The sequence below is a fragment of the Toxorhynchites rutilus genome, chromosome 1, assembly GCF_029784135.1.
Source record: "Toxorhynchites rutilus septentrionalis strain SRP chromosome 1, ASM2978413v1, whole genome shotgun sequence".
Taxonomy (NCBI): Eukaryota; Metazoa; Arthropoda; class Insecta; order Diptera; family Culicidae; genus Toxorhynchites; species Toxorhynchites rutilus.
Genome location: NC_073744.1, coordinates 122,585,612 through 122,605,249, shown reverse-complemented (window position 1 = coordinate 122,605,249; position 19,638 = coordinate 122,585,612). Strand labels below are relative to the sequence as shown.

Genomic DNA, 19,638 nt, shown 5'->3' with positions numbered 1-19,638 from the left:
AATTGGCAATCACTGGTTATGGACAATAAATTTCAAACAACTATGTGCATAACCTAACAAATAACAAAACCAGATAAAATTCAAAAATGTGCAATTTTTTCTACATTATTAAAAAAAACATAATACCTAATAGAAAAACACATTGTTGAAAAAATCACTCGATTGAACTTCTCACAGGAAAAAAAAATCACGTGTTTCTTTAACTCCAATAATCAAAATTATACCAATGGGTAAATATTTTTTCAGCTAGTTCGTTAATGATTTGTAGTCTATAGACAGTTTGATTGACTGTTTTTTTCTTATTATAGCAGTGTCTTTGTCAGTAGGTTATCACAGTTTGTTTCTTGGGGGATTCGTTGAAAACAGTTTTCCCACAAAAATTCATGGATTTTGCACCGCGATAATGTACTACGGTTAGCGTTGTGGACAATTTCTAGCTAAACTCCTACTTTTTCTCACGTGGCAGATAATTCGTTCTTCGTTCAGTTTAATTAAATATAATCGAAGTCCTATAATCCCCTACAACAAAACCGTTATTGTCCTCGACTGTAATAAAGTGAATGGTATTTTCAATTAATATTAACCATCTCCGGATGATTAATTCAAATTTGATTCGTCCCTCTCCCCGTGCCCACATTACCGACGGCTTCATCGTGTGAGGGATCAAGCAGATGTGAAAAATTACTTCGAGTGGGCACACAAAAGAAATTGTTTCCAAAATACCTACCTCAAGGCATACCAGCTCAGCCCAACCAGTGACATCCGAGTCCCCTTTCATTGAAATTAGGGGTGACCACATTTCGCCGCCGCCAGTCAATATCATCACCAACGAGACGAGATGAAGCAATATAAACCGTATCTATTTCCCTCGTACCGGGCCTCCTCCTCCTTCCCCCTCGTCGGATCGGATCTGTTTGCTAGTTATTATGAGAAATTAATTTGACACATAAAAGTGGCGGCAGCAAATTATTAAACCCATCATTTGCTCTGTCGACCCTGTTATGAGATGGGGTGAAAAGCGGAAACGGAAAAATGTAGGAAAGAAAGGGTGAATTTGTTTCCGGCGGCGGGGTGTTGAGAGAGTGAAGAGAGAGCTTGAATTGTGGCGGAGCGGAGTATTAAATTTCAAGAATTTTTTCGGATTGCTCCCCCCAAACGGAGGAAATGAAGCTGGCACATACATTTGGGTATCTTCTTTTGGGATGATTATGGCACCTTCTTTATTTCACTTTTCCAGGGTAGATGTCTTAAGGCTACAAGTAAGCATAATTTGTTGTGGAGATCGGCTTAATGTTGGTGATACTTACCGACTTGATTACTACATTACATGATATACACGAAGACGCTAACGTGTGGGATTATATTTGTTTGTTTCTAATAATTCATATTTTGAGTAGAAAATCAGTTTGACTTCGTTTGATTTCGCTAATGATATTGGATTCCGTGTGAGTAGTTTTACAAAATGAAATGAGGACAAACAGAAAAGTTGTTCGAGGAGTTTTCTCTCTCAGTTGTGAAACCTGTTTTTGCAGGATAATTATTCATCTATCACGCAAAAATTCAGCAATAATTATATGTTGAGCTATTTACAAAATATTTTCATAGTGCGTGATTGACCTACATAATATCTCATAATATCTATTTACGTATATAAAGGTTCTAATTTGAAACGTGGTTGCATTTTAACTAATCCATCTGTACAAGTTGTCTCCAATCGGACACAAATTTTACAATCTTATCTAAAGTAACAAGTAAAGTACGATGCTGTTGATTACGTCCACTTGGGTCTATGAGTTTCACAAGTTTATAAATGTATATTATTCCTGCCCGTCGCCACAGTTCCCTCCGCCGCTCGTCGAGGAAGACGAGGATCCATTGGCGGGGCCACTTCCGCTGGTGCCATCCCCCTGTTGGTCGGGATCTTGCAAGATCGTCGTCAGATATCCCGTTCCACTATAGGGAGCAGTCAGGAAGCGCTTCGCGTGAGCTTGAGCCTGCAGAAAGGAGTAACCACGACTAACTGCCGGGGCGCCAAAAGCTCCTGGAGGCATCAATGGGGAGAAGGCAGATTTCACCGAGAATGGCGGCGAAGGCGTTGGAACACTGTTTGAGAGAAAAATACGTGTATGACAAATGTCAAATATATTTTGATGATAAATATGAGTACTCACTTCATGCTGGTATGCAAGCCATCGTCACCGCACAACATGGCTTCCATCGCTTGGACAACATCTCCTCTGTAACGTTGGAGCAGTTGTTCCACTTCGTTCCGACGACGGTTGGGAAACACTCTGTAACGATACATCGTATTTCCATTAATTAATGTGCTACCACTTTATTTTTGTATACACACTCACCTCAGTAGAACATCTACCGGGGACCGGCTGGGCGTTGGTGAACTAGCAACTCCCAATCCGTGTTGGTACTGTGGAGACTGGGTGTGATACGGCAGAAAACCCAAACTGCTTCCGGCACCACCTCCGCTTCCATTCCCGAGCATATTGCTCACCGGTGATGATCGCTGCTCCGGTGAGGCTTTGTGGACTCCGTCGTCCTTTTTGAGACTGAGATTCTCGGGGGCAATCGAATCGTCGGGAGCGGAGTCCACGTCCAGATCGGATTCGGGTGAGCTGGGGGGTCCATTACGGGAGGGGGAAAGTTTCATGGGAAGCGAGAAGAGACCCGTTTTCAACCGAGGACTACTGGGTGACGATTCCGATCCTGTGTCGTGATCGGTCTCCGTTGACAGTCGCTGCCGTTTCAACCCTGCAACGGAAAACAAACAACCCAAAAACAATCGGATAAATAAATACGAATCTAAACAAATTTGTCGTTTCGAAAGTTTACTTTTTGTTATGTTTTGCACCGAGAAATATTCAAATTGCGCTTAGTTAACAAAACCGAAAATGGTTTGTTCAAGTACGTTTCACAACTGCAGAAACATCGCCCATTCGAATGGGATTTTTTGGTCCGCATGCCATTCGCTCATCTTATGTGCACCCACCCGGAGCACACGAATAGATTCCATTAAAAAAGCAAATAAACATTGGCCAGAGACAAAAAAAAACCTTTTCAATTATTGTTAAACAGTATACAAAAATGTCAGCTGAATCAGTGTCATGTGTGTCAATGAGAAGTACGAGAGGGGAGAAACCCCGTTCGAAATGTGTGTCCACTATCATCGAATGTACGAGGTAGCTAAGCAATTTCAAGCGAAAACATCTCGAGATTTTGTTTTGAAGTGAACATGGATTCGATGGCTTTGAATGGGTGGGTCGCTGGCGGATCACAATGTGTCTGAGAGATATGAGATCGAGGACAAATTGACTGAACGCCACCATTAGTTTAATTAGATAATTGAAACCATATAAAATATTGCAATGTAATAGTAAAGTATGAGGTATAAAATCAGAACAATTGGTAATTGTGATATCTATTTTCATAAATTACTACCTCACCCGGCAAACTTCGTCCCGCCCAAAATCTATTTTTCGTTATCACACTCACGTTTTCTTACTAAGCGCACGTTCATGGGTCCAATCGCAAAACTGTTCATCGATTGATCTTCTAATCTACCCTTTAAATTTTAGTTTTTCACTAAAAAATTTCACTACTTCTACCAAAACTCGACATTATAATATCAGATTATTTTCAGACACACTTCTCGTGCAAGATTTTTCATCCACTTGCAAATAACATGTTTCTCCGTTACATGGAATAAAGGTTTGATACAGAAAATATGTAGAATGAAGACAGCCCTAAACTGGACAATTCCTTTCTCGAGTTTTGCTCTTATCAACACATTCTGCGATCCATTTTGATTTAAATAGATAGAAGACGATATAGGAGTGCGTTTTATCACATTAAAATCCATTTCCACTTCGAACGAAGATCAATTTCGCTATCGCAAACATCAAATGGACTAACAACGCTTGTCAATATGTAATTGTAGAACACTTGCGAATTGAATTTTTCGAATTTTCCCATTTTCCTTCAGAGTTTTCCGAAAATTTCCAATTGTCATGTTTGGCTGGAATATGTTTGGTTGAAATATGTGCATTATTTTTATGGGACCCCTCTCCTTTCCAGAGGAGGAAGGGGTGTCATACCATCATAGAAACACTTCTCGTACCCAAAAACCCTCACATCCCAAAATTGGCTCCATATCCTTGAATAGTTCTCGAGTTATGCAGAAGTTTCATTTGTATGGCAGCCACCATGCCCTTAGAGAGGGGATAGGTGTGCCGAATCACCATAGAAACGTTTCGTGCCCCCTAAAACCTCGACATGACATATAGGGTTCAATTTGCTTGATTAGTTCTCGAGTTGTTCAGCACCCAGCAAAGGAGTGTCAAACCACCATGAAAACATTTATTGTCCCTAAAACCTCCATATGCCAAATTTGGTTCCATTTACTTGAATAATTCTCGAATTATGTAGAACTTTGTGTTTCATTTGTATGGCAGCCCCCTTGCCTTAAAGAGCAGTTAGGATTGTCAAAGCACCATATAAAAACCTCAACATGCCAAATTTGGCTCGATTTGCTTGATTGGTTCTCGAGTTATGCAGAAAATTGTGTTTCATTTGTATGATAGCTTCCCCTTAGAGAGGGGGACCAGTGTTGAATCACCATGGAGACGTTTATCGATCCCTAATCCTCTATATGCAAAGTTTGATTCCATTTGCTTGGTTAGTTCTGGAGTTATTCAGTCCCCCTTCTCTTCAGAGAGGGGGAGGAGTGTCTATTCATCATAGTAATGTTTCGTGCCCCCTTAAACCTGCAAATTTGGCTCCATTTGATTGATTAGTTTTCGAGTTATGCAGAAATTTGTGTTTCATTTGTGTGGCAGTCCCCTCTTTGAGAGGGGGGAGAATGTCTAACCACCGTAGAAACATTTATGGTACCCTAAAACCTCCACGTGCCAAATTTGGTTTCGCTTGCTTGATTAATTTTCGAGTAATGCAGAAATTTATGTTTCATTTGTATGGCAGCCTCCCCTTGGATGGGGGGAGGGGTCTCGAACTATCATAAGAACCTTACCCGGCCCCAAAAACCCCTACATGCCAATTTTCATGTCGGTCGGTTCAGTAATTCCCGAGTCCATAAGGATCAGACAGACAGAAATCCATTTTTATACATATAGAAGAAGATTTCAAGTAATGCTTATCATAAACAAAACTCGCAACAAAAAAGTCAGCTCCACATCACGCTGCTTTCCTAACCATTTCTGATGCTTGTCTTTTAGCATCCTGAGTTCATTTTGTTTGAATTCGTTGTCAGCTCTTTTCTTATGTTATTTTAGTGCATACTTCTCTTTAAGATTATTCTTTATTTTGCTCACATATTCTGAATATAAAATTACAACGGTTTCCTCTCAACAACGCTGTGTTTCCGACCAAACGATTTGAATCCGAAGGAATTTCTAATAACTCTCTGAATAGTTCTCGGTGCGCTGCTTTTTACTCTCATTTCCATAGATTGCAGGTGCTGTGTAAGCGTATCGAGCGGCGCAAACGACACAACGGCAAAGTATCCGAAAGCTGATTCGAAATTATTCGAATTAACTCTCAGTCCTATCAAATGCTGTTGACTGCTCGCTATCTAGAGCGGTACGCGAATCGAAGTCGTTTGCCATTGAAAATGGCTTTATTATTTTTCAAAATATTCTTCAAAATATTCTTCAAAATGTCCAATGCAGTTCTGCATTTGCTCAAACCTTTTTTATAGCATCCATGCCACTCCAAAAGTGGTGGAAACTGTTCTCGTATTAGTTCCATTTTTTTCATTGAGACGTAATTTTCAGATCAATGTAAAGCCTGCTTCATTTAATATTGGAACACAAACAATTGCGTGTAGTTCAGTCATTTATTAACGAATTCATAATTTGTTTTTCATACAAATGTAGCATTTTCTTTACTCTTTCATAAAAAAAAAATTAAAAAAATTATTCATTGCTATTTCGAAGAAATTCTCGTACTTTTCCCGTAATACGGCACATTAGGCGGCGCACACCCTTTTCGTCCACCGTTTTGGCGATCTGATTCTACCAGTTCTTCATTTGAGTCATGTTCCTAACAAGTTTTCCCTTTGCCTTAAGCCTCCGCTTCGTGATTGCCCAGTATTTCTCTATCGGCCGGAACTGGGGGCAGTTTGGGGGGTTGAGGTCCTTCGGTATTACGCTGACCCCGTTCGTTGCGTACCATTCCATAACCGTTTTGCTGTAATGGCAGCTTGCGAGGTCCGGCCAAAACATTACTGGACGGTCGTGGGCACGAATAAACGGCAGAATCCGTTTCTGTAGGCACTCTTTTTTGTAGACTTCTGATGTCATTGTCTTCTCAGTGAGAAAGACTTTGGTTTTCTGTCCACAACTGCATATCCCCTGCCAAATCATGTACTTGCGGGCGAATTTATCCGCAAACACGAACTTAAATTTTGCAGGTACATCCCCCCGAGCCGTCGCCAAATAAAATTTTTGACCTGGGATTTGCCCAAAGTCCGCCTTCACGTAGGTCTCATCGTCCATCAGAATACATCCGTCGAACTTGGTCGTACAGCTTTCGAGCACGGATTCTGGCCACATTGTTCTGCTTCAGCGTCCGATTTGGCTGTTTGCTGGCTCGGAATGACCTTATTCCTTCCCGGAGACGAATTCGTCGCACCGTACTGTGAGCGGCCTGGAACTTATTGGCCAAATCGCGGTCTGAAAGATTGGGATTCCTCTTGACGGCCTTGATGACTTTCCCACGCAGTTTCCGGTCGACAGTTCCACTCCGACGCTTCGAATGCGGCTTCCGAGCCGTCGTCAATGTTTCCTTGTACTGCTTGATAACACGCCATACGGTATTTCTGGGCATTTTAAGCTGTTTAGCTAGCTTAGATGCCGACAACAATGGATTTTCAAGAAAACTGTGCACAATTTTATCTCTCCGTTCGGCTTCCATGGCGGTTGTTTACAAAATGCTATCGTTTGGTGTTATGACATAAATACATGGTGAAAGGTAATGAATTTCCCGACACGTGGGTGAAAAAAGTTTCCAAATCCGTCCACTAGGAGCGCCACAATGAGCAAAAGAATTTGTTCCAATATTAAATGAAGCAGACTTTAAACAATAAAAGTAGTCTCCGTACCGAAAGTGTCAAACTTTGTGATTTTACTTAAATTTCACCTAGCAAGACCAGTGTTGCCAAGTATCAAAACTTGAGAAGTAGCCCACGTAAGGAGAGGAGGATCCTAATGGTTGTGACCATTGACGTTTTCTTCTTCTTCTTCTTCAATGGCACTAACGTTCCTAGAGGAACTTCGCCGTCTCAACGTAGTATTACTTGCGTCATTTTTATTAGTACTTAGTTGAGATTTCTATGCCAAATAACACGCTTTGAATGCATTCTGAGTGGCAAGCTCTAGAATACGCGTGATCATAGTGCAAGTCGGAGGAAATTTCTTTGACGAAAAATTCCCCCGACCAGAACGGGAATCGAACCCGAACATCCGGCATGTTAGTTATGACGCTAACCACTCGGCCAAGGGAGCACATAAATTGACGTTTTTACAATGGCTCAATAACATCTTCAAGCATACCTAATCATACATAAGTGCCAGTGCCTTTTTTCGGCGTGAGAACCGACGATTACATCAGCATCAGTACACTGTCGAACGGTGAATTGTGCCTCATCGCTACGTTACTTGATCGATTTTGACGGCACAACTGAAAAAGCACAGATTACTCGTGCCATTGAATCAATCAGAACGTGGGACAAAATAAGATATATAAATTTACAATAGTTCAATAGTTGATATCGAAAAATATATAATTTTCTTCAGTGTGCGGCCGTTCTACACATAGTTGTCCCATGTTACTTTTGACAATTTTCACTTTCCTTCATAAAACGATGTTTTAATGCCTAATTTTCCGGAAAAAAACACAAAAAAGAAAACTTATTGTTTGTTCCCAGCTTTTGAAAAAAAAAACTACATTAAGCTCAATTGTTCCATGTTGATATTCTAGACATAATTGTAGATCCATAATAAATGAACCGGTTCAATTTCATGACACGCTTTCGGTCGGGCTAATGCACTCAGTCTTGGGTTGGAAGAACGAACTAATCCTCAAACAAATAAAAAAAAGTTTAACAGAACACGTGTACACTTTATTAGCGAATGCTTAATTACAATGTGATTTATTTTCTCATACCACTGTGCGATTCACAAGTAAAAACAATACCTTATACTACATTCCGATGCTACTTGCTATGGCATCAATTGTGTTTCCTTTTTTAGGCTATTACACTGCCGTTCTACGCGTAGAAATACTTTCAGTTGGTTTATGCTAACATCTCTTCGATTTATCAAAATATAAGCGTTCAAAATTTTTCAGTTTTCCGTTACATGTAGCATTTTTCTCTGATTTTTACTTGCATCTTATACCTTTCTGTTCAGTGTAGTTAAAGAATAAATTGTTATATTATAGAAAGACTGAAAATTGAAGCAATGACATTTTACTAACAATTTTCTAAAGTTGATGAAGTTCCAATGGAGTTTCACCTAAGTTTATCTAAATCATACAAAACTGACCGAAATTTTATCAACTTATTAGCTACACCTGGGTCCTACAAGCTCGATTTCGATGTTGATTTCCCTATTCCCCCTAATTTTCCCTGTGTCCTAATCAGTGCCACAAATTATCAAAATCTGTTCACGAATGAAGACATTAGCTTTTTCCCAGTGTCGGATGAATTTTCTTCTGTTGAAACTCAACGCCATATCTGTCATAATGAGTATAACACAAGAGTCGAGACGCGTGAACTTTGTCTGGTATATTGAACGAATAGAGCATGAACGAATTTCGGAAAGCCTGCATTCAGGCACTTCCATTACTGTCAATAATTTCAGGTGATTATCACGAACGTTAAGTTGATCTTCATCGCTTGCAGTGAATTTCTATTGAAAACGTGTTTGATTTCCATATTTAAAAACAAAGGAATCCGGAGAAGGCAACATTAGCTTTCGTTGAGCGTTGACCGTTGTGCGGTGTTGAGCGGTTGAGCGACATCTAGCGTTGAACGGCGTTGAGCGTTCCGTTTCCATTTCCGTTTCTTTTTCTTTTTTATAATGTATTATAATGACTTTCAACACTTTTTGGCTGGCTTTTCACTTCCATTTTTGGAAGAATGTCGGGAGTGAGAATTGAATTCGCGATCTTTACCGTGAAGGGTACGGTCCGTTCCCGTTTCCGTTTCCGATTTATATGATCTTTTACTATCGCCATTTCGCTCTAACACGATCTTAGTTTCTAACACTTTCTTTATCTAACTCCATTTCACTAGCTCCATTTTCGGTCTCCTAGGGCAGTTTTCAATGCACCGGAAGCCACCGGAATACGATATTCGACATCCGCTGGTTAAGTCCTTCCATCCAATACCCATATCGTAGGGGTTTTATATGATTGCTAGTCATTTATAGCCAGTATTATTTAATCGGAAATCAAAACAAGATTATGTTCGTTTTTCGCGCGTCTGTTATTGTCACCCATTGCCCATATAATTGGGGTGTACGCCATTTCTGGCCAATCGGGAGTAGATTCATAAAATATAGCTAGAGTTATACCATACATTTCATTGCCAATGTCGCCAAAAACAAATATTTTGTATAATAAATGGCTATCCTTTACCATTAATCGATTTCACTCTCAATTAGTTGACGTTGAATTTTATGCTTTGATTTTCACTAACACGCAATGATATTCAATTTCGACGTTACGAATATCATGGCGAAAATGAATATGCAAATGAAAAATGAACTTTATGGCAAGCTGATGTTGATGTTCATTGCACTGGTGTTCATTGATAGTGTTGTTCCATATTTATCGACTCTCGCTTGAGCAGTAGGTTGTCAATACAAGGCAGGCTGAAATTCGCCGCATTTGAATGCCGTGAACGTGAATATTTTCGGCACTGGTCCTAATATCTGGAACTGCTTTTCCTGGTAATGTTAGGGGCTATCTATTATATGTAGTTTTGTAAAGTCAAACAAATATGACCCGTTTGTTCACAAGGTAACCACGTGAAACCATGTTTTACTCTACTCGCTTTCAAAAAGTGTAGACTACTCTTTTTTAAACTTCTGCTCTCGTTCAACACACACAGCGGCGAACAACACTTATTCTGCTTGTTGCGCCGCGACATTTCATTTCATTTTTGGATTGCTATCGAGAATTCAGATTGTACGAAAAATGCCAACATTTGGCGCACTTTACGTATTGATAAACTATCCCGGTAAAGCTTTATTTTCAAGATATCAAGTCCGCATGCAATCCACTTTAAAATGTAACCCCAAAATCTGGGAATTTGTCAACAATCAGCCTCGTTTTCAACCGCTCCATAAATTCTGGCATTTTTCCTCAAATATGGAGGAAGGCCTATGTGTTTCCAGTTTTCAAGGATGGCTGTAAGAAAGAAGTGCAGAACTACTGAGGGATCGCTTGTTTGTTTGCAATATCTAAGTAACTCGAACTCATCGTCTTGGACTATATTTCGTACACATGCAAGAGCTATATAGCCGAACAACAACATGGATTCATTCTGAAGCGATCCACAACCTCAAACCTACACCCAAACTAGCGTTGGCAGAAAACATTTCATCTTCGGCAGAAAAAACATGCTTTTTCGTGTCCTGAAGGGTTAAATTAGCAAATAAAATCATCTGTTTCAAAAGCTTCAAAAAAAAAAAAAATTGCTTCCCATACTTCTGCAATTCCTCTGTCATTTTTGATCTGTCCATGCGACAAAAAATCCATGGAATCCCAGATCACCTACGCTCCGATTCTATTCCGCCGATATTTTCGGCAGAATATGGGAAAGTTGGATCTGATAAAATGTTCTTTACTGACGGTTCATTCATAAACGAGTCCACTGGCTTCGGCATCTTCAATGAAAATTCCAGTGCCTCTTTCAAACTCAAAGATCCTTGTTCCGTGTATGTCGCTGAACTGGGTGCGATATATTACGCATTAGGGATCATTGAAACATTGCCCATCGACCATTATTTTATTTTTTCAGACAGTCTCAGCTCAATAGAGGCAATCTGCTCAATGAAGGTTGATAAACGCTCATCTTATTTCCTAACTAGAATAAGACAACTATTGAGTGTTTTGGTCGAAAAATTATTCAAGATTACCTTAGTATGGGTTCCCTCTCATTGCTCGATTCCGGGGAATGAGAAAGCGGACTCGCTAGCTAAGGTGGGCGCTTTAGAAGGCACACTTTTTGAAAGGCAAATTGCTTATAATGAATTTTTCCACATTCCTCGTCAGTATACGCTCGTAAGTTGGCAGCGCATGTGGAGTGGTGATGAGTTCGGTCGTTGGTTACACACGATTATCCCTAAGGTCTCGACGAGTGCATGGTTCAAGGGATTGAATGTAGGTCGTGATTTCATTCGCGTGATATCTCGGCTTATGTCCAATCACTACAACCTAAACGCGCATCTCTATCGCATTGGGCTCGCAGCAAACAATCTTTGTGATTGTGGCGATGGCTACCACGACATCGAGCATGTTGTCTGGTCGTGTATCCGGTTCCATACTGCTCGCTTTCAGCTCTCTAGAGCACTGAGAGCACAAGGCAGACAATCGGATATCCCCGTCCGGGATATCTTAGGTAGCCGGGATCCTGATCTTCTGCTTCATCTATACCTGTTCCTCAGAAACGCCGATGTCAACGTTTAATGATGTTTCCTTCGTTGTGTCCCCGTTTCATATCCCTCCTATCCGATCGATAAACTTTTACTTAGTCGCGGCAATACCTACACACACTCTTTACAGATGCACGGGCCGAAGGTTGTGCAGTCCACTGATTATTCAACAAGAGCCAAAGGTTGTACCGCTCATGACAACTCTACACGAGCTGATGATTGCGCCGTCCATTCTATCCTGGATTCCTCGAGTCGAGAAAGACGCACCACGCTAGATATGGGGTACAGACTAGGGGGGCGTTGCTGATTAATGGTCAGCTGCATCCCAATAGGAAGTATCCCGTGTCGGGCACACGTACAGAGCATCGAAGACTGCGACATACCAATTATGAGAACACTTGTAATACTAACCTCGAGTCAACCGCGAGTAATCGGTTACATATTACTAACATAGTCTAAGCAAACATTGTCAAAAATACTCCCGGCCCCGTTAGGCTGACGCCATATGAGCCTTAATAAAATATATATTTTGGATAAAAAAAAAAAAAAAAGCTTCAAAATGTTTGTATGTATGGGAGCAGACATCTCTTTTTTTCTCTTTTCATCTCTTTTGGGATTGCACCCAAAAAAAAGTCAATGCGGTGTCAACGGGAACCGAACCAAGGCCGGCTGGGATGCAAGGCACTTTTACACGACCACGCTATCCACATAGCCACCGGAGCTGTTGTATAAATGCGTGATCATATTATACCTCATTGAAAAGAAAGTTGGAAAATGTTTTCTAAGAGAAAAAAAAGAGCTTAACGTGAATCTATATCCATCTCGGTCTGGGCCGTGTATGTGGCAAAGTATGCGAAAATCTTTAATGCGAGCTTTTTGCAATGTGTCTCTTGTTTCGATCGCTCATATTGATCTTATATTGTAATACCATATACATTATACAAAAGCTATATCGTTATTTGAGAGTCATGACATTTTATGTTATTTTTAGACTTATTTAATGTTATAAATCGGAATGACAAAACATGTGCTAAAAATTAATTTTGTGTGTAGTTGATTATACATCGTTCATTGTCATCAAATAGATGCAGTTTACACCGATTTTTTGACGGTTTTCGATACCATCAATCACCAGATAATATTTGCAAAACTTAATCGTGCTGGTTTCCACGGATCCTTTCTTAGTTGGCTACAATCCTATCTGGTAAATCGGCAGATGTCCGTTAGAATCGATAACACTATATCCAAGCCTTTCGGTGTTACTTCGTTCCCCGTTCCCCAAGGAAGTCACTTAGGACCAGGAGTCGGCGTAGTCATATTCAACTGAGGATAGTCAGCTGTCTATGGGGAAATTCCCCTCCGTATTCAGTCGGAAATGACTGTTGGCTTCTTCACGCAGTTTCTCCGCCAAACGACTCAGCAGTCAGTCTGGTGTTTAGTTGCTTTTCCCCTTGACTATCTCATTTCATTCTTCCCCGTCAAATGGTCTTTATTGCATTTTGAAGTGACTTCTTCCAAAATGAATTCGTTCTTCTCTCTCTCTCTCTCTCTCTCTCTCTCTCATGTACCACGTATGTATGTATCGATGTTTGAGTTCAACGTGATTTGGCATACGCTACAGGTGAACTAGATTTTTTTTTGCATCGTACACGAAAATTACTCACACGTGGAAAATAGCGTGCAGTATGTGTGCGCTATTTTGCACGTTATTTACTAATACTAACGCGGGGACTTTTATAGCACACCTGAGAACTGTCTAAGTTCGTTGGTTTGAGTTCACGATAGGTAGACAATAAACCGTCCATTAATGCTGTTACTACTTTTTTGCATCAGAAATCAAGTTTTCGTTCCTCTTTATATGGGCGTAAAAATAAGATTGCGTACGCGGGTAACAATTTCATTCCTAGAGGAGTAGAAATGTGGATTGAAGACAGTTGAATGAAGAGGCAGATTTGTATTCATTAGTCCCGTTAGAATAATCACTGACTGGATTAGTCATCCTTACTCTCAAAGCTAGTCAATTCATTTTCTGGTCAATGCAAATTATGTTGACGGTGAATGCTGAAATAGTGCTAGTCGAAGCGAAGCGACTGAGAGGATAGCCGATATTCATTTTTCATCTTCGAAAATTTCGGTCCCAGCTTAGGACGATACATTTTCCTGAAATTCCTGAACGACATATATATTGTTCAGGATTGTTAAAAATCATCTTTCGCAGACGACTAGAAAGCGTACCATTTGATAAATAGTGTAGATGGCGCTGCATTTCTCCAGTCACAAATCTACACCTTTGATGCGTGGTGTAAAAAAACGGGGTGTTTCTGAATCCCACCAAATGCTCAATCATATCATTCTCGCGTAAACGAACTGCAGTGCACTTCGAATATTAGTTGCAAGATTGTATATTACAACGAGTGAGTTAGGGATTAGGAGTTATGCTCGACTCTAGGCTTTTCGTGAACACATTTCATGTAATAAGAGTACCGGTAAGTTTCTTGGTTTTTTTTTCAAAAATTAATGTTTTTTTCTGAAAAAATGGTTACAAAATTAATATTCAAAGTATTCGTCACAAATTTTTCCCATCTTTCTGGCAATTCACCGATCCCTTTGCGAAAATAATCGGCCGGTTTGTCGGCTAACCACGAATCGATCCTATTTTTGACTTCATCAAAACTCAAGAAGTGCTGGTCAACCAGGCCATGTTGCATCGATCGAAAAAGTTAGTAATCGGACGGAGCAATGTCTGGAGAATACGGCGGGTGGGATAGGACCTCCCATTTCAGCGTTTCCAAGAATGTTTTGATCGGTTTCGCGACATGCGGCCGAGAGGCCAAGTGCTGCACAATAACTTTATCGTGTCTTTGCTCGTATTGTGACCGTTTTTCCTTCGGTGCACCGCTCAAACGCATCAATTGTCGTCAGTAGAGGTCCCCCGTAATGGTTTCATTCAGTTTGAGCAGCTCATAGTACACCACATCCAGCTGGTCCCACCAAATAGAAAGCATAACCTTCTGGCCGTGAATATTCTGCGCGGTCTTCGATGTTGATGCATGGCCGGGGTATCCATACGTTGCCCAACATTTAGGATTGTCGTGATGGACACACTTTTCATCGCCAGTAACGATTCGATGTAAAAAAAAACTTTCTTTTATGCCGTTGGAGCAGTTGTTCGTCCGTGAAAAAACGGCGTTCGATGACTCGTGGCTTCAATTCATACGTCACCCAATGTCCTATCTTTCGGATCATTCCCATTGCTTTTAAACGATTGGTTATGGTTTGCTGAGCTACTTCTAGTGTATCTGCAAGTTCTTATTGCGTTTGTGACGAATCTTGATCGAGTAAAGCCTCCAATTCTTCATCTTCAAACTTTTTTGGCGATCCGGAACGTTCTTCGTCTTCCAAGTTTAAATTACCACTTTTAAACCGTGCAAACCACGTCTGATACGCTCGCTCAGTTGGAGCATGGTCACTTCCACTTCCTTAAACTTTCACCAAAATGCGATGACTTTCCGCAGCTTTTTTCTTCATATTAAAGTAATGAAGTAATACTCCCCGCAAAAACACTCTCGTTGGTACGAAATTCGACATATTCGAAATGGCAAAAAACTATGTTGTTTACGCTTCAACTTTTTGACATATACTGAAAAAGACGCGCAATGACAGTAGCATTCCAACGAATGTCTGGAAATTTGATTCACTGGAATAATAATCAAGTTACGCCATTTCCGAGATGAAAAATGGAAGGTGGGAAGGTTTTTTAAATCTGTGACGTCACAGATTTTGTTTATGTTTGTTACTTTTCTTATAATAATCCACTACATAGGAAAAGTATTGTTATTAAACGTAAAAATAAGCAAATGAAATGAACGAACTAGTTTGTTTTCCTAAATCAATGCTATCGTTCAAAATCATAAGGGCCCGACATTTTAACTGAAACTGAAATTTCAGTATTTTTGAAGTGTTTTAAACTTAGTTTCAATTCAATTTTACTTCTCGTTACGTTGACCAAAAACGTAAACGAATAAAGTCAGAGTCACACATTCTTTTGTTCCTTTGACGGATAAACATTTGACAGTGCATGGGAAAAAAGATTGCAAGTTTTTTTATGTAAAATCAACTTGAAAATAAATTTTATTGACTCGGTATGACTTAGATTGAAACGAAAAGTTTTCCGCTTAAGTCTTAGTTTTAGACGACTGAAGTTTTCTGCACCCTAATTGTGAAAAAAGTAATTCCATTTGCTGACACAAGTCAAAATTCCATGAAGCTGCTCTAGAATCCAAAAATAGTAGACATTAGAATACTATTTCTGAAATCAATGAAAAAATTAAACATTTTAGTTCGTGATATGTTCTGTTTTTTTTTCATAATGCAAAAAATATGATTTGGAAATCTGTAATTAGCTTTTGTATATCCTTTTTAACGTTATTCATTGACACATTCAATTTTGTATCATTTGTGTAACTGACTGGTATACCTGGTATGTGAACTTCCTATCTTTCTGGCTACTAACACAATCAAAGTTCAACATAACCAAACCCCGTGAATCTTCGCACCTTCTATTCTTCATCTCGCGCCATTTCTTGTAAAACCGAAGAAACTTACCGGTACACCTACCACAACGAAATCATCTAGTATGCTTGGGTTTATGTTACGTACAACAAAACATTTCGGGGATATACCCTGCATAAAAGCCGTATAATGTTCCCTGGTCCGTTTGATTCTCGAGTACGCATGAATTGTTTGGTCACCATACTACCAAAACAGCAACCTGCGTTTAGGAGCTATCCAGCGCAAATTTGTCAAATTTGCTCTACGGCGTCGACCTTGGAATGATCCCAACAACCTTCCCAGTTATGAACATCGCTGCAAACTCATCGGGCTGGATTCTTTAATTAGTCGCCGAAACGTTGCCAAACTCTATTTTATCTCCGACCTGATACTGTCGAACATTGATTGTTCAGAACTCTCGCAGTTTGTGAGCTTCAGCATTCGGCCAGCAAAGAAATCTGAGGTCTCACATCTTACTCCAGATACCGCTTCCACGCACGAATTACGGGTACCAGAGTCAATGTCGAGCATTTGTCGGATATCCAATAGGCAATGGTAATTGTTTAGGTGTCTGTGTATCTCGTACATTACTGGACATGTACGAGTTTTATAATTATAATTAGTACTGTATACCTGTTGATTTGCTGAATTGAAATAAATAAAAATAAAATGAATAAAGATTACATGAAATAACCAACTTCTCCGCCATAAAAGACGAGCAGTCATTCTCCGGAGGATTGTAGATTGCTCTTGGCGTGGTCTCAATAGCTTCTACTCCAAGCCCCAACACCATCTGGTTTTGCCCATCGAATGAATGTATCGTGCCGAAGGGTATTTAGAGCATTTTTGATGGTCCCAATAGTACATTGTGATACAATCTCCGGTTTCATATGCTCTGTCGTTCCTCACAACTATGTCACCAAAGAGCGAATGATCTGATCGCAGGTCTTACAAGATGTTTCGAATCTCGCCAAGCTCATTGCAAATAGGTGCAAATCATTTGTTATTAATTTGAACAAATCATTTGGTATTAATTTAGTTAGTTGAGCCGGTTACTTGTATGAAACATTCATAACTTTTTGGTCACCTCGCGTCTAAAAAACTGCTTATTTAGTTGAATTAGTTGAATAACCAAGCATCCCGCACATTTCGTGGTTGGCCAATAAAAAGTCGCACTACAGTTAAAATATGTCAAAATATCAGTTTTTTTAACGATTGATTGCTCGCATCAACCCGGTCCCGTTGGGGCGAACTTCTCAACGCTCACCATCTACCAAACCCTACTACAGTAGCAAAACATGATGCTGACGAGGGAAATTTGACCGCACTTCATTAGCATCAATTATACAAATTTCGACAAGAGGGAGATACAAGTGCTGCTGTTGCTGCTGACCGTTCGTGGTTCGTCTGATTGACCGCACAATACGGGACTCGTGGGCTCAATTGCCCTTGAAATCGCGTGTGCAGTCGCGTGGGTTTGGAGAGAAAAAAAGTTAATTAAAAATTAAACTTCCCTGCCCGTTTGAAATCGAATACCTTTGGAGGGGTCGGGAATGGGATTTAGAGATTTTTTTTAGAGAGTTTATGAAGTTTGTGCACGTGGAAAACATACAATGAATTACAGTTTACGGCGGGGGTAAACAAAAAACAAAACTCAAGAGGATTCACGGATGCTACAAAAATCAGGAAATAAAAACAACAATAGATCGGATGTACCGTTTCATTTCCCTCCAATAGTAACACAAACAAATTAAAATTTGTGTGATGGAAACGAACTGTTCAAGCTAGAAAAAATATGTGCGTAGGATTCTATATTTTTTTCACTTTTTAGCAAAAAGGTTTCATTCCGCGCCAATAAATCAATGCGATTGAAATGGCTCCGATTAAAAACGTACTCTCTAATAATTTCAATAACGCTCGGCAAAACTGCAACGGAAATTATTCAACCTTAGTTCCATTTAATTTGTCCCTTTTTGCGGAACTTTTTCATACTTCGTTATGTCAATTACATTTCCACATTTTTAATTTCCTCCATTTCCACTTGTCGTATTCAACAAGCGACATTATGAATGTGCTTCTGACCGTGTCCGAAGATTATTTCTTTTCAATAAGGCAACCTGTTTTTTTTTTCTCTACGCCAGTCGTACAAATTGACGTTGACCATGGTCCCTTCGGGTTTTTTTTTTCATCCGTCCATCTGGTCATATGACGCAAAAATGAAAAATCCGGGACGTTACACTAAGCGCACTCTGTGTTTGTGTGTCTTTCTCGTATTTCATTTCTGTTTTGTTTTTCTCCACCGTTGCAATAAAACAAGCTAACAATTTTCCAGCTCTCTACGCTTCTTTTCGCAAATAAATCTTTTGATCGCCAACCGACGGGAAATGCCGGAAAAGTTTCCAGGGCGAAAAGGAACTGTAATGGCCGCTTTGCGCAGCTTTCGGCCCGGCTCCGGGGGATTTGGTTTGTCCGGCGTTCAGAGGGGGAACAAAAAAGTATGCAAAGCTCGAGAGTGTACTTGAGTGATTTATCTGCAGTGCATGTGGTCATTTTTAGTGGTCTAACTTGGGCTTAATAATTTTTTCCCCGATTTACGACGTTTGTGTTAATAACTTTTGCACTGGATACGTTAGACTGACTCTTTTGAATTCGTTTTTCTGAAACAATATTTAGCGGTAGAAAATTATTCCTGTCAACTCTTGAACTCATTTTGTTGTTCAGACATTTCGCACACGAGTCTCAAATTTTGTGTGACTTCAAAGATTGAAAAAGTCTTCAAAAATGGAATGGTTTGGTGACATTCTTCCGAATTAACCTGTCCATTTATGGTATTCGTAGTCACGAAAAATGCCTTCCGCAAGAATCCTAAGTTGTTTTTCACAGAACTTCAGAACTTTTTTGCTCTAAACACCCATCACCTCCGTACACCTGACAGCTATGCTCGACATATTGGCGGAGATAGAGATGCATAAGGAATACAACGGTAGATACACTAAAGTGTTTTCTTAAGATGAATAATAATATTTTTGGAGCTAAAATTTGTCGAGATCAAATTATCTTCCAAGGGATTCTCCGTAACCACATTGGTTGCGCGTTCGCTTACTAAGTAATCGATCGAGAGTTCAAAACTCAGGGTCCTCAATCGATCATATTTGTGCTGTTATAGAATAACTACTTCCACGCAACGATCATTATGCAAGCTTATGCTTGCAACAAGAAAAAAAACATCGAGCTGTTGTGCTATTAATAACACAACAATGATCATATCAACTGTCTCCGCTGTCTGGTCTGCTGGACAATGGAAGAACAGATGGAATAATCTTACGCCTAAATGGCTACTACTGGCTAATTTACCATATGTAATGGAACGCCAAAAAATGGCGATTAAAACCCT

At 39.9% G+C, this 19,638-nt stretch overlaps 1 protein-coding gene across 2 annotated transcripts in view; it reads right to left on the bottom strand.

Annotated features, from left to right (window-relative positions):
• Positions 1–1,213: 1,213 nt before the first annotated feature.
• The window catches only part of LOC129763051 (doublesex- and mab-3-related transcription factor A2), a 67,804-nt gene continuing 49,379 nt past the window's right edge, over positions 1,214–19,638 (bottom strand). For both annotated transcript variants that reach the window (XM_055761797.1, XM_055761798.1), the window contains exons 5-7: positions 2,358–2,766; positions 2,172–2,291; positions 1,214–2,103 (exon numbers count right to left, since the gene is read on the bottom strand). In XM_055761797.1, the coding sequence (XP_055617772.1) occupies positions 1,818–2,103; positions 2,172–2,291; positions 2,358–2,766 (815 nt within the window). In that variant the 3' untranslated portion in view covers positions 1,214–1,817. The remainder of the gene's footprint in view (positions 2,104–2,171; positions 2,292–2,357; positions 2,767–19,638) is intronic.